Below are 14,544 nucleotides of genomic sequence, written 5' to 3'. Positions count from 1 at the left end.
CCTCCACCACCAATCTCACCCCCCTCCTGCCTGTCTATCTGTCCCTGTTTGTCTGTCTGTTTGTGAACACCGTGCAAACCCTCCGTCCTTGTAAACTTCCACCCACTTTCACCGCCTGCCTCCTCTTATTCTCCCACCCGTGACCGACCTACAACCTCCCAGCCCTACCCCTGTTGAAAAAAAATTACAATCTTTCTGTGTCCTCGGAAAAAGAGATTTCTCTCAAGTTTCATTCTTAAATCAGTGGAATTCTGGAATAAGGCACTGTACCTTACACTGCGAAACAGCAGCAAAAAAAAAAAGGAAATGAAATAAAACCGAAGGATCTCTCTTTTTTCAGCTTGGCCTCGACTTTGTTTTTGTGTGGAGTCTTGTCAGAAAATGGAAATAAATGCTGTGACCAACTTACTTTTGGCGGGAGTGTCAAGTAATCTGTTTGAACTTTAGCTTCTCACTGGCTCATGGGAAATTGCATATCTGTATACTGCATGCTGTTTAGTGCACAGAATTTGGGAAAAATGTTATGAATGCAGTTTGTAGACAATGAAGAATGCAGGACTGAAGGAGCTGAAGAAACTTCATAGTCAAGAAAGGTTTTATGTCCACGTGGCTGCTGAAATTAAAAATAATTTTGATAACAGAGACATTTCAAGACAGCTGCCAGTGGTGAGAATGACTTGCTGTCATATTGGCTCAACATGGGCGATGAAGATTGTGTTAGATGACCAAAAAGCTCCATAAGAGAAACTAATTGAATCTTTCTTTTAAATGCTTCAAAGTGCTATTTACAGATTCAACAAGTATGTTTCATATTCATCAGCTAAAGTGATAAATACATGGATGATTTTACATAGCATTGCAGTAATCTGATAACTTGGTTATATCCTAGCAGCCACAACATTCCTGATAATTCAGTCTGTTAAGAACGTTTAAATTTTAATGCAAATATCATACTAGCTGTATGTTTGGTTGTTCACTGCACACACGAAGCTGCGCTGTGTTCAGACAGCCTCTTCTTGTAGTCGGTCTGAAGCTTTTTCAGCAGTGTTTGCAAACACTTCAGACCACAAAGGACAGCCAGCGAGGCGACACGTGACCCTGTCTTCAGCTCACCTGTTGCACTTCCTTGGATAACTTGGTGGGTACTACTGTTGCACATTGAAAACACCCTACAATGCGTCCTACTTTGGAGAAGCACTGACCCGATCATCTAACAGTCACATCATCATATTACTAAAGCAGAAAAAAGGTATGATAGCTTATATCCAAATGCTGGACATTACTCCAGCTTTCAACATAACAGCTTTATTCACTGCAATGAGGTAATGTTATTATGTGTCAGTGGTTTAATATTGCCTGTTTAAGTAACATTAAAACTAACAAAAGATGTCAGAACTGGCAAATGGAAGTTAAATGTAATATACTGCTGATAGTATCTGTTGCATAAACAAATTATTTTCCTAATATCGTCTTGTTTTTAATATACATAGAACTGTTTAAATAAGTGAAAATGTTAGCCAGTTGTAAACTTCTATAAAATTACTGGTTATTTCTGACATCAAAATTGTAGGTGCATGACCCAGAGACCCAGTTTAAGATTGCTGTTCCTTAAAATATTATCCCCAGGTCACCTCAGTGGGTGAGCAGTCGACCATATGCCTTATGGCCAGAGAGCAGTAGGCCCAGTAGTTCTGAATCATGGCCCTTTGCTGCATGTCTTCCCCACTTTCCTGTCTATCTACACTTTCTCTATCCAATAACAGCTAAAAGGCCAAATATATATATACATAAATGTATAAATAAATTAATGTGGTCTTCAATTAAGTAGGATTAAAAGCTAAGTCCTGGGTTTAAAAATACTTTAAAACCTTCTAAATTAACTAAATCTATCAACACAATTCTTGAAAAAATACTACCATGACACAATATGTGGAAAAGATAGGAATTAAAGTTGAACTAATTTGGTGCTGTAGTGAGTTAAAAATAAGTATCAAACGTTAACAGCAGCACACGCAGCGCTAAAATGCTGACCCTGGAAGTTTTAGCTTTTGTAGAGGCTAATTTTATAATATCCTTCAGATATCTCAGCTGAAGGAATACCTTCCACAAAGACATGCTGCTACAGGAATGAAGACCTAAAGAAATCTTTGCAGTAAAACTCAACAGAACCACAAGTCAAAACGTTTAATATGCATAATACCAGGAGCTTAGCAATGTCTAATCTGGCAGTAATTTAATTTAGCTTGGGGCTGAGTAGCAGGAAAATCAGCTGTTAGCAGGGAAATGCCAAATAATGGCACACACTAGTTTTACCTTTCACTGAGAATCTAAATATTGTAATGCAGGAGATTCTTAATATGTTCATTTATATAACAAGGATAACTACGAAAAACAATCAGGTTGTTAATTCTTACTCAGGAATAAACACCTTTAAGTAATGAACACTTGAACATCCTTTTTGGTTTTTTTATTTGCACTTATTTACACTTTATTATAATTTTTTTTAAATAACCACACTGTTTAGGTTAAAGGTTTGGTCGTCATCTACCTCTTTAATGAGCCTTTCTTCGTCTGTCCCATTGAAATAGGTTGATTTGTACACTGATTGCAGCAGTGGTTATTTAGAGAGCACAGAAAACAGCTTCTGACTGCGTGTTATGCTGCTTGTGTACTTGTGAACAGATGAGTCTCTTATGTGTGTGTGTATATATATCTGTGTCTGTACACACACACACACACACACAGTGACTGAGTGCAATGGTGTTCGTGTTTCATGAATATTATTACAAGGCTCACAGAGCAAATGAGTGCTCCTGCCCACTTGACACACACCCTCTTGTAACCCAAGGATATAGGTCACCTCTTTTGTTAGTTTGTTTTCTGCTTCTTCCTCTGAGGATTTTCATCCAACCTGATACGTTATAGCCCTGATGCTCTCTAGCTACAGTTTATCACCTGTTTACTCCTTGAAATGATACAATTTTTATGATTTATCACCGACATATGAGTGATATTAACGTGTAATAAGTTTTGTCTCTGCTAAGCAGCTGGTCTTCATCCTAGATAATACTGACATAAAGTTTCCTGTTTTGCAATAAAGGACTGATCAAATCAATACTGTACACTGCATCACGTTTCACTGCCAGCTCTGCAAACCTTTAAAGTTACCCGGTGTAGATAATGAAAAAAGATTATATATACAGTGAAGAAATAAAAATCCCATCTTTGATCTGAAGTGTCTCTATCATGATCATTACTGTACTCAAGCCTTTGCTCAAAATTCTTCCTGAGTTTCCAAACTCTTATAAATCCAGAAAAGTGTCAGTCCCATCTCTGTCCTGTGGAGAGCTGTGTAGGTGAGGGTGTAATACCAATTGCATAGTTGTCATGGAGCAAAAAAGGAAAGATGCCTTGCATGTATCTGTGTGACTCAAGCAGCTTTGACAAAACAGCGGTAGTTAGTTTCTTAGAAATGGAACTGTTCTACACACAAGGGTAGGGGTTGGTGCTAGCTGCATAGCATGCTAACTTCAGTAGATATCTTTGCGACACAGTGCATACTCATCCATCATTTCAGATGCCCCTTTTTTTGTAATTTAACCTTGCAACAGGGGGGTTCTGTAGCCAAACAGAAACTTCCAGCACAGAAAATGAAGCCAGTATGTCAGGTTCAAAAACTGCAGTTCCTGTAGTGGCCACTTGAGGCTCACTCCAAAAGCACCGGTCCCTATACTTCCATGTTAAAAAGCCCAACTTTACAGCCATAAAAAAACTCTACAAACAGCGATATTTTTTTAAACGTATAAATAATACTCGAGTTAGGGGCATTAACAGTCTCACCATTCAGTAAGCTGGAACCACTCTGTGTCGGCTAGGCATAAGTTCCCCTAACTTGAGTCACTGAACTGAACCTCGTCACCATATTTGTGCTATCAGTGTTTTTTGGACATTTTTTAGCATCTAAAAAAACAGAATTATTGCCTATTGTGTGATTCAGAGCATCTAAGATGCTTGTGCTTCAGTTTTGGTAAGTATTATTTATTTTTGTTTTTCTAGCAGTTGACACTAATCAGTTGATATTGTTATGGAGATCAGATTATTAACCAGATTGTTAGGGTTAGCTGATAACTTAGCACCTCATGTTTTAATGCAAATATAGTTATGTCTAGAAAAGTGATGGAAAAAACCAACATGTCATCAGTCAAAACCGTCTGTGATACCATCCGATGGACATTTATAACATCTGTACTGAAACAAGATGATGATATTTGGCATCCTGGAAATGTGTGAGTACTGGGCTGGTGAATCATTCTCCTACTGATGTACAAAGTAGCCCAATATTCCTAAAGGCTACATTCTAGCTGGTTAGTTTGCTCTCTTGAATATATACCAATGCAACACAACGCACAGATATCCACCCGTGTTTTAATGGTTTATCTAACTTTAGGGAGGCTGGACCCTCTCCAAGGTGACAAAGAGCAAAAGGCATGAAGCACCCTGGACAGGTGACCAGAGAGAGATAGATGGCCATACACTCTGACATTCACGCCTACAGCCAGTCTAGATTCACCACTGTGGATGAAAAACACACAGAGACACCAGAACACCAAGCTGACCAGGAGGTTTTGGAGCCAAACCGTCTTGCTGTGTGGCAACAATGCCAAACGCTGCACCACCCATTTTCAAATATTCATATTAAACCGATAACAGATGCACGGCGATTAATTCTTTCCACACACGGCATTTGACTTCAGCTCAGATTTTGTAAAATACTCAAATATAAAAGTGCCATGTAGTAAAATTTAAAACATGGGTATGGATATTGTGCGTTGTGTTTGCTTTCTCTTTATCTCCTCCTGCCTCTTTATGTGAGTAAAGTCTTAGAAACCCATGAGGGCTGAGCACCCTCAGGTGTGTGACACTTGAATGAAAGTATTCTATTCATACAGACACACACACAACCAGGAATACACTAACAAACATCTGTTAGAATATAAAAGAGAGGAGATGCCTTATAGCAGTGCAGCTCCACTCATTACGACACACACACACACACACACACATCCCTTTCTTATCCCCCATAACAGCCACACTGAAACGCCTTTCCTCTGGCATACACACACACCCTCTCTCAATCTTCTACCCACTTATTCTCTCAACCCAACACACGCGCACACACACACACTCTCTCTCTCTACCTCTTTCTTCCAAACCACACACGCACACACCATCTCTCAATCTCCTACCCGATTACACCCACACGCTAAAATCCCTTTTTGCACACGTCCCCAATACACACATCTCCTACCTTCCGTAAAACCCTTTTTCGTTTCCTCTGACTCTGACACACACACACACATACACACAGGGCTCTCTTTTTGTCAACCACTAACCCCTCCATCCTCCCCCCATCCCTCTCCCTCCTCCCAGTAATCTGGCTGGCCCGTGGCCTCCTCTCTCTCGCTCCACTGTTCTGTGTGATAGAATATCGATCGGTTTGCCTCGGCTCGGCGTGGAGCAGGAGGAGGGGGCGGCTGTAGGGCTATAGGGAGAGCGTGTGTGCGAGTATATATGTGTGTGTGTTGGATGTTTTGGGGTGGAGGGGAGGCAATGGTCAGACATGCTCCAAGGTTGTTACCACAGCAACAGAGGGATGGGTCAGAGGGTTGCCATGGCGCCTAGGTCGCAGGGTCAGGGTGTGGGTCCTGGAGGGCTTACGTTCTGCGGTTGTATGTATGTGTGTTTGTGTTAATAGGAAGGGAGGGGGAGACGGAGGTGTCCAGTCCAGCTATATTGGGTGTGTTAATAATGAATGGTGTTGTATGCGGTCGCTGTCTCTTTCTCTCCCCCTCCATCGGTGTCTGTCTTCTTCCTCGGCCCGCGCGCGCTTGTTTTGTCGCCGCAACAATATATGAAGCTGTAGCACATCGGCTCGGTTCAGGTGCACTTTATTTTTTTTAGAAAAATCAACTTAAATGAAAAAGATTGGCTCAGTCCAGCAGGAGTGTGAATCTAGATTAAAATAACCCCCACACACACCATTTTTTTTTAGTGTAACAGCACACCCATAAATCAGCCAACACACATATGTTGTTTAAACTAATACAGCTGATGTGGCTCAGCGTACATTAAGAACAACATAAGCAGCTTTACATTAAAAATCGAAATTTCTCAATAAAACAGAAATACAGGCCTGACGTGAGATTTTTATTTTCATCACGTTTCTCCTCGTACGTTCACGGCTCCTTTGGCTCACGTTAAAATGCTGCTGCAGAGGGAATTTAATCACCACGTTTGGAGAGTTATTTAATTGTTATCTTTGCACTTTTTATCTGGTGTTGTTCAAAGTTTTTTTTCTTATGCATGCATCATCTTCATTTCATTCAAGTTTAACACTTTAACAATTCTCCTTAAATCCATTATATTAAAAAAGGTTAGACAATTATTTTGGGTGGATTTTTTATTTTTTAACAGCTCATGTTCCTACCCTGTGAATCTGGAAGTGCACATTCCAAGCTGTTATCAGTTTTGAGTTTATGTTTCTGCCATTCCCTAAAAGAAGAAGTGCGACAGCTTTTAGCACTGTCACATATTAACCCGCTCTAGTCCTGTTTTCATGACCTAGCGAGCCTCGTGTTTAGAGTTACTCAGTCTTTAATTACACCTGCTGGATGAGACCAGAGATTGTTTTCACTTCCTCCTTCCTCGGCGGCGTGAATTCTGTCTTCTTCATTTTATTTTTCACGATGCAAGGAGCCACAGCAACTACAGTGTACACAAAAAGACAGAATCAGACATCAGCACGCCAGCAAACGTAAAACTGAGCCAAACTGTGTCCATACAGAGCCATGAAATCAAATACAAAACCTCTGCATTAAAACAAAAAACTTTGGAATTCATTCCTAAATAAATTCCTACATTTTTCCATAATTATTGAGGAAATTTTCAAGCTGCACTTCATAATTTTTATATAAACATATTATGCAGAATGGTGGCACAGAACAACAAACGTCACACTAGTCGTCTCAGATTTTCAACAAGAACAGAAGGCTGAATTCATTTTTGAAATCTTGCATTTGATAAGATCATACACCTGGTTTTATGATACTGTGTCCAAGCTGTGTGCGTGCCACTTCTCGGCCCTAAAGTCAGTTAAATACAACGACGGATGCTCGAGTGACAATGTTGCCAAGCTGTGGTTCAGAATACAAATTCAGATCCAGCTTGACTTATCTGGTCAAAAGCACCTTAGTAGTGAGATTTCCTTTTTTTAGATTTTAAGCCAGTGGACCAAATAGGATCTTAAAGTCACAAGGCGTCCGTGCAAAGCCAATCTCTCAGCACTGCGGACCCTCAGCCCCTTCTCCTCCCATACCCTGCACTACCACTGCAGGGTTATCAAACAGTCCCCGTGCAGCTTGGACGACTACATGTGTGACTGATTTCCAGCACATTTCAGCGCCACTGCTGATGTTTGCCATGTGTGCATGTAAGAAAACTTCGAGGCAAGGAATGAATATGAATCCAGGTTTAACCATTACTCACCGAGCATCACTGGCACCGTGACTCCACTCCAGTAAAGCAGATAAAACAGGTTATGTATCATGGAATATTCATATAATATCCTGTTTAGGGCAGAAGGCAGAAAGAAATCAGATACACTTAGTAGGTAAATATAGGCAAGTACAGGTAAGTATAACACATCATAATTCAAGATTGACTACATCCTGCAAATTAAGTTTCCCTCTGTGAGTGATTTATTCTGTGAAATTATACTTTACTGTAGATTAAAATAAGCAAACTGAATGATCAGTGACTTAACTGATGAGAGTAGTTCCAAAGAATGTGTATCAATTTGATCAACTATTGTTCAGTTCTGCAAATATGTCACAAAATAACTAGTTGATTCATTTATAATATGTCAGACTGACTGATCACTGATCTGGAGGATGTGTATCTGTTTCTTTCATAATTTCCTTTCATTTTAGTCTACCCTCCAAATAATTTTGGAAAATATATGTTTGTTTGTTTGTTTGTTTTTCTGTTGTTGTTGTTTTGGGGTTTTTTGTGAGGCCCTCGTGTCTCCCTGCCCTAGTGAATAGTTACAAAATCAATTTACTTTATTAAACTCAAGCTGAGTACGAGAAGGAAGAAGATCCGCAAGAACCAGTTGAATGAGTCGTCAGGCGATCTGGCGGCGTTGGGAACTCTGAAGTCAGGTGGAGGAGGGCAGCAGTTCAGCCATCTGAGCACACGGTGGCGCTCGAAGCCCTCCAGCCGTCTAAACAACGGCCTACAGGTAGATGGAAAAAAAACAATCAGCTTTCACCACTGATTTTTGAACACAATCAGCGCAATCTGATTATTATTAGTAGTATAGTAGTAGTAGTATTAGTGTTGTTTGTGTAAGTTTGGTCATACGTTCCTTTGTAAGTGCGCATGCGCCATTAGCGTGCTGCCTGCTGTAACCTATAATTTCCTTCGGGATTAATAAAGTATTCTGATTCTGATTCTGAGTATTCGTATTATTATTGGTCGTGGTGCTTTTAATTTTGAAGGACTGCACATGAAACAATTTCCAAAAGTTTTTAAGAAAATGTTGCGTTTTTGTCAAAAGCCAGTGATTATGTGGAGCCACAGTTTATCTGGAGGTAAGCTCACCAAGTAGCTCTAAACAAATCTCTTCAAACGAACCGACAGACAACCCGCATAAACGTGTTTACAGACCTCAGGTTGCAAAGCTGGGCGACCCTTGGAGCTCCTTCCTCCCTGAGTAAGATCTCCGCGTCCTCCATGTGGTCCGATTATTTTCGACTCTAGATCTTTTAACGCAGTTTTTTGTTTGTTTGTTTCTGTGAAGTTTCTGTTGAGACTTGTTGAAGTTTCGTGTTTTGTTAAGTTTTCTCGAACAATACTTCCTTGTTGGTGTCGAAGCGCTCATGACGGGAAGTTTCTGCCCACTGAAAGGGTAGTGGGAGGAGAGAGTGAACGTTTTGAAACTTTGATGGCCTCGGGGCAGAAGGCAGAAATGGTCTCACATTTGATGTGACTTAAGTAATCTTTATGCAGACTTGCAGTTTTGGAAATTTCTTGTGTTACAACAGACAGTTCCCGAATTTTAACCAAAAACATACATGCTGGGGAAAAATAGTTTTGATGTATTTTATATTGATAATGAAAATTATTTTATGTGACTCCTGACTTCCAGGACTTGGTAGAAGAAATTTCAAAAGCCAAAAATCACATATTTTGACTGCGTTGAGGTCTAGGCTGAGGGCTCAGGTACTTAACCCTCAGCCCCAAAAGATGCTGACAAGCCTCCAAGCATCGAGTCTGCAAAATGTTTCTTTATTTAGTCACATTTTCAGTGTACATTTATCCACCTTAGATATAATTTGCTGGATTTTAATTGCTGCTGTCTAATGAAAACGAGCACTAGCCTTGATGTTAGCAGGATGAATGTGTAAATATTCTTTAGTTCATTTGTCTTAAGCGACATAAATAAACTTGTGACACTGGTTACTACTGCATGAGAATATGAACTGGTTTGTGCGTCCTTATTTCCATCACTGTACCCTTGTTAATTATCGCTGTATTCACAGATCATTACGATTTAATTTAAACACTGCTTGGCTGCTCTCGTGCTGTGTTCCCCAAGGTCACCGGCAGAAAGTGTTTGTTGCACTTGGGCCTATTTTACAATGATATTTTAAATAACACCGTAAGTGGAGCTATTAAGAGTAAATTAGTGGTGGCTGAATTTCTTGTTGCACAATCTAAAGGACACTGTTAATATTATTAGTAACAGTTCTATTTTTCTAGCTGTTAGGTTAAACGTCTGCAGTGATAAAGGCCTTTTCAGCGTTGGGTGAACCCTGATGGCAGAGGGGTCAGGGCTGTAACGTAGCTCTGCAGCTGTGGCCCTCTGCCTCACGTTACTCCTCTCACTTCACTTCCTACTGAGCTGCTGGATCTTGCAAACGCATTAAAACCACCCAGGAATTATTTAAGAAAAGTACAAGACCCACTAAGAATTACAACATTCTCTCAAAATAATTCCACCACAAAGAAATTGGGACATATTTACACAGGGTCCCCTTCACAGAATGTGTACAAGGGGGAGGGCCACAGTGACTTATAGGGCCACACTGAATCATGAACGTGATTACAGTGAAAGTATTATTAGTATAACAAGTCAACACTTAAATTAGGAAACACCCCAGCATGCAGCAGTTTGCTGTATAGGTCAGTGGTGAACAGTGCATTAAACAGCAGCACAGACTCACTGTAGTGACCTGGCTTGAGATTCCTCAGCTTGATTCTGCCTGTTGTTGATTTTTGGTGTTTTGTTGTTTTCTTTTTAGGACATCGCAGGCTGAACTGTAACATTTGCCCATGTATGATCCTTCTACTCAAGTCGGTTTCATTTATAATGCCCCATATCACAAAACTTTGTCAGGGGCCTTTGGATGACTTCTTTCATAATTTCATTGAGTCAGTGCACAACTTAACATTTACAGGACATGTTTATTTTGTATCTTAAATAGTTTCAATTAAAATGAGTAAAATTTAGGATTTGCCTTGAGTGTTGGAAAAGCAGGATGAGAGGGGGAAAGTAGCTTGTTTCACCTTTGCTGACTTTGCCTCTACCTTCTGTCCAGGTCATTTCTTTATTTCTTTTTTTTCCAGCTGTGAGGTCTGTTTTCTGCTTTAATGATGGTTACAATGTGTGTTTCTTTTTCTTTCTCTATGACCTTAATATAACTTTTATTAGATGGGAGAGAAATCACTTTCCCAGATGCTGAAGCACTGTCTGCCATGAGCTGAGCCTCATCACCTGCTGCTGCTGTACACACACACACAAACACACACTCAAGAGCACACATAAAAACGCACGTGCCCCCCGCCCCACCCTTTGCTGGTTGCAGTCTCAACTCCAGTCGCCATGGAAACAGCTAAGATGCTGAGTGAAGGAGAGGTACAGGATGTGTGTGTTGGTTGGTGTGTGTGTGTGTGTCAGAGAGAGAGAGAGACAGAGAGAGAGACTGTGAAGTTATAGAAAAACCCTCTGAAGGACACGTATGGATTAAAGGTGAGTATGTCTTATCGACAGTTTCTGAATACACACACACTTAGTTTGACACCACAGTAAAAAATATGCCTGAATGGTTTCCACAAATAGAAATCTTTTACTCAATTTTTTTTACTCTTATATGTTTTTTTCTTTTCTTTCTGAACATTTTTGCTCTCCTCGACGCCCATTTGCTCTCTTGTTTTCCTCACCTGCTCGCCTCTGACACCAACATCAACCCTTTAACTTCAAAGCACCTGACATCTCATTGCGTTTAACATTTATGCCATTAGTGACTTAAAACTATTAACACACTATCCTGTGTATTGAGCAGCGCAGAAGCCCCTTCTCTATCTCTATCGTTCTCTCTCTCTTACCTGCTTTCTTTCTATGTCTCTCGGCCTCTCCCTCTTTCCCCTTTCTTCGCCTCCCAGAAAAGCCAGATGGGCCAGAGCTCTTTTTATTCTCAAGGCCTGGTGCACGTGCCGAGGACACTGGGCCTCACAGCGTTTAATTCACAAGCTTTAGACGCCTCCTTCTTTTAACCCCCTGTGACCAACACCATCACCCACCTCCCTTCTTCCCTCCCCAACTCTCTTTCTGTTTCCTGTCCTTCCCAGCCCCTTCTATTCTACTCTATTATCTCCTCTTCACTTACACTCTGTTCTCTTCTGTCCTGCTCTGTTTTGTACTGTTTTTGTCAAGTTTTTGCCTCCTTTCTCTTTCTGCCCCCCCAAGACCTTATGTTTTCTGTTTAATGCTGCTTTGTCTGTTCTTAAAAATGTTTTACACAGAATTGGTATTCACTGTTCACTATCCACGTGCCTCCAATTTAGACCGTTTCATTCTCCACTTTTTTCTTTTTTCTTCTGACACCACTGGCCAAAACAATATGTAAAATAACTGAAGTCTTATAATCAAACTTATAAATGAAATACACTGTTTATATGTTTATTCACCTGAAGCAACATTTCCCAGTAAATGCTGATTTTTAACTCAATATATTTAATTAATATATGAGACACACATAAATACAATCTGTAGGACATATAACACTTGATTTCTGAGGTTGCTTTAATTTTAATATATTTAAAGAGCAAGTCCTGCAAACATGCATGAAAAAGCGCATGCTCATATTCAGTCACTTTGCTTCCAGACGTAGAACTTAATACTTCCAATGTATAAAGAAAATGATGGCATGATGGTGAAGCCTTCAACATTATCCATAAAATATATATCTGCTGGTTATAGGATGAAACATTAAGGAGGTGGAGGGAGGCAGAAGTAGATGCTGAGTGCCGGTTGAACTGCTGCCTGCAGGCTAGTTTGACCTCCTCCTCCTCCCCTCTTACAAAGCCACTGAACCTGACAGAGGGATGTTACAGCTAGACATTTCACACACTGCCCAGAGTCAAAGTGACTGATGTGCACCGCATGCCTTTTAATTGGCTGAGCTGCTGTGAAACGGGATTAAATCTGGTTAATTGCTCAAATGGTAAAGGAGAAGGACATTGCAGTATAAGCAGGTGCGGGTCACCTCGAGGCTTCAGGTGATGTCAGAACGCATTTTCTGGTTTTTCTTTTCCCAACATTTTCCACTCTGTTGATCTTTCAAAAGGAAAGAATTTTTTTGAAGGTGGTTCTCGATTCTACCAACTTACAGCTCCAGAGTAAAGTATTCTGTCCTCGTCTCAGCACCCGGCCTGAAAGGTAAACGGGTCACCCAGAGGAAACTGGATTATTTAGTGCTGCCTGAGTCTAATTGTTATTGAATGCGCTGAGTATTTATTCGGGATTATTCGGGGTTAACGTGGAAATAATGAGGTTGACCATCTCGAGGCTGTGTTCGGGAAATCGATAAACACACTGAGTTAATTACGGTAAATCAATTAAAAAGAGGGGGAGGGTGCTCTGAGAGCAAACACCCCACCAGGCCAGAGACACGAGAAGGGTCACAAGAAGAGGAAACTGACGTCCCCTTTCTTTGGTGGCTCTAGAATAAAGAGGAAGCGCTTTATGGTGTGTTTTCTATAGGCTATGAGCTCCCATATCAGTGTGTTTTATGATCCAGACTTTTCTTTCTCTATCTCTTTCAAACACACCCACGCACACGTGCCCACACGTGGCAGCAATTGACACCAAACAAAAGCCCGTTTTCTCCCTCCTCACTCTCCTCTGGCTCATCCTGACAGACTCCCCGACACGCGTTTGGCTTTCCTCTAAAAACTCCGAGGCTGCAGATAAATTAATGGAAATCCTATCGGTCAGGGGTGTGACACACACACACACACACACACACACACACACACACACACAGAGGTCAGTGGGATTTTCACCCTGATCTCGAGTCGCATTGTAAACACACACGTCCCGTCCCCCCCACCCACCCACCCACCCAAACACACACGCACACTCCCAAAAATCTGCTGCATTTAAAACCGTTGCACGAGGACGCGCGCTGCATGCAACGCTGGTCCCGCTAATACAGCCACAAACGCCGATCAATATATTGCCCAGGCTGTAATTATTTCATCGCCATGCACGTTTGCACGTCTGCACACACACTTCACCAAAAAACTTTTCCCCAAAAAAACATATTTTTAAACTATGCCTCAAAATTAATTTCAGTCCAAATCCAAATTATTATATCAGTTGCTACTTGATTGTATGAGTAGTTACCTCAGATATAATGTGATATAAAACTTTTTTAAAGCCCCACTTTAACTTATTCGTATTTTACCCACACCCAGATCACTTAAGGTATATTTTTAATAAAAAGTAAATATAATAACCTACAAAAACGGCATAACTGGGTTATCACACAGTCACATTTTTAATTTGATGTTTCCAACATAGAGACAGCTGATTATTGAATATCTGCTGGAGTCTCTTTTTAACAATAAATGTGACAAATGTGATTGTGACCTGATGGAAAACAGAAGCTGCACTTTCAGTGTAATTATTGCAGGTGTTGCTGTCTTTTGATATATTAAACAAAAAATGACGTTCAACCATTTCGTTTTCTTTTTTTAAAAAAGGCCTATTTTTATTCAAATTTACCTAAAAATGGAAATTTAAAATAGCTATTATGTTTGTTTGGGGCAATTTGTGCGCTACTTTGTCGAGTTGAAACGAAAAGAAGAAGCTCAATCTTGTGCGCAAAATTCCGAAGTATTTGCTTATATGCAAATAAGCTTCACTCAACAGAAAAAGAGAAGAAGGCCATAATCTGTGACGATAAATCCAGGATATTAATGCTGCACACAATATTTATTTAGTCTGCACTTATTTCCTTAGATTTCGCTAAAGTCTGTTTTATGCATTGGATGTAAATGGCCTGCCAGGTTCACCGGAAGAACGGAAGCGAGGTTAAATATTTCTCACTGAAAAACAAAAAGTCTAAATTAGAGAAATATTTTTAGAATAAATAATTTTTTATTTAAAGCAGATAAATGTAAGAAAACGAAATTAAA

The 14,544-nt window shown here is 40.3% G+C and overlaps 1 protein-coding gene across 1 annotated transcript; it reads right to left on the bottom strand.

Annotated features, from left to right (window-relative positions):
- Positions 1–5,932: 5,932 nt before the first annotated feature.
- Positions 5,933–9,108, bottom strand: LOC309699438 (uncharacterized protein). The gene is made up of 4 exons (XM_082522449.1): positions 8,728–9,108; positions 8,120–8,293; positions 7,546–7,625; positions 5,933–6,765 (listed from the first exon to the last, which is right to left on the bottom strand). Exons 1-4 carry the CDS (start codon positions 8,793–8,795, stop codon positions 6,659–6,661), a joined length of 429 nt encoding a protein of 142 aa, XP_082378575.1. The 5' UTR covers positions 8,796–9,108; the 3' UTR covers positions 5,933–6,658.
- Between the last annotated feature and the right edge of the window lie 5,436 nt (positions 9,109–14,544).

The sequence above is a fragment of the Aulonocara stuartgranti genome (assembly GCF_965226115.1).
Source record: "Aulonocara stuartgranti genome assembly, chromosome: 22".
Taxonomy (NCBI): Eukaryota; Metazoa; Chordata; class Actinopteri; order Cichliformes; family Cichlidae; genus Aulonocara; species Aulonocara stuartgranti.
The sequence above is the reverse complement of the archived record's forward strand: the minus strand, read 5'-3'. Positions and strand labels throughout refer to the sequence as shown.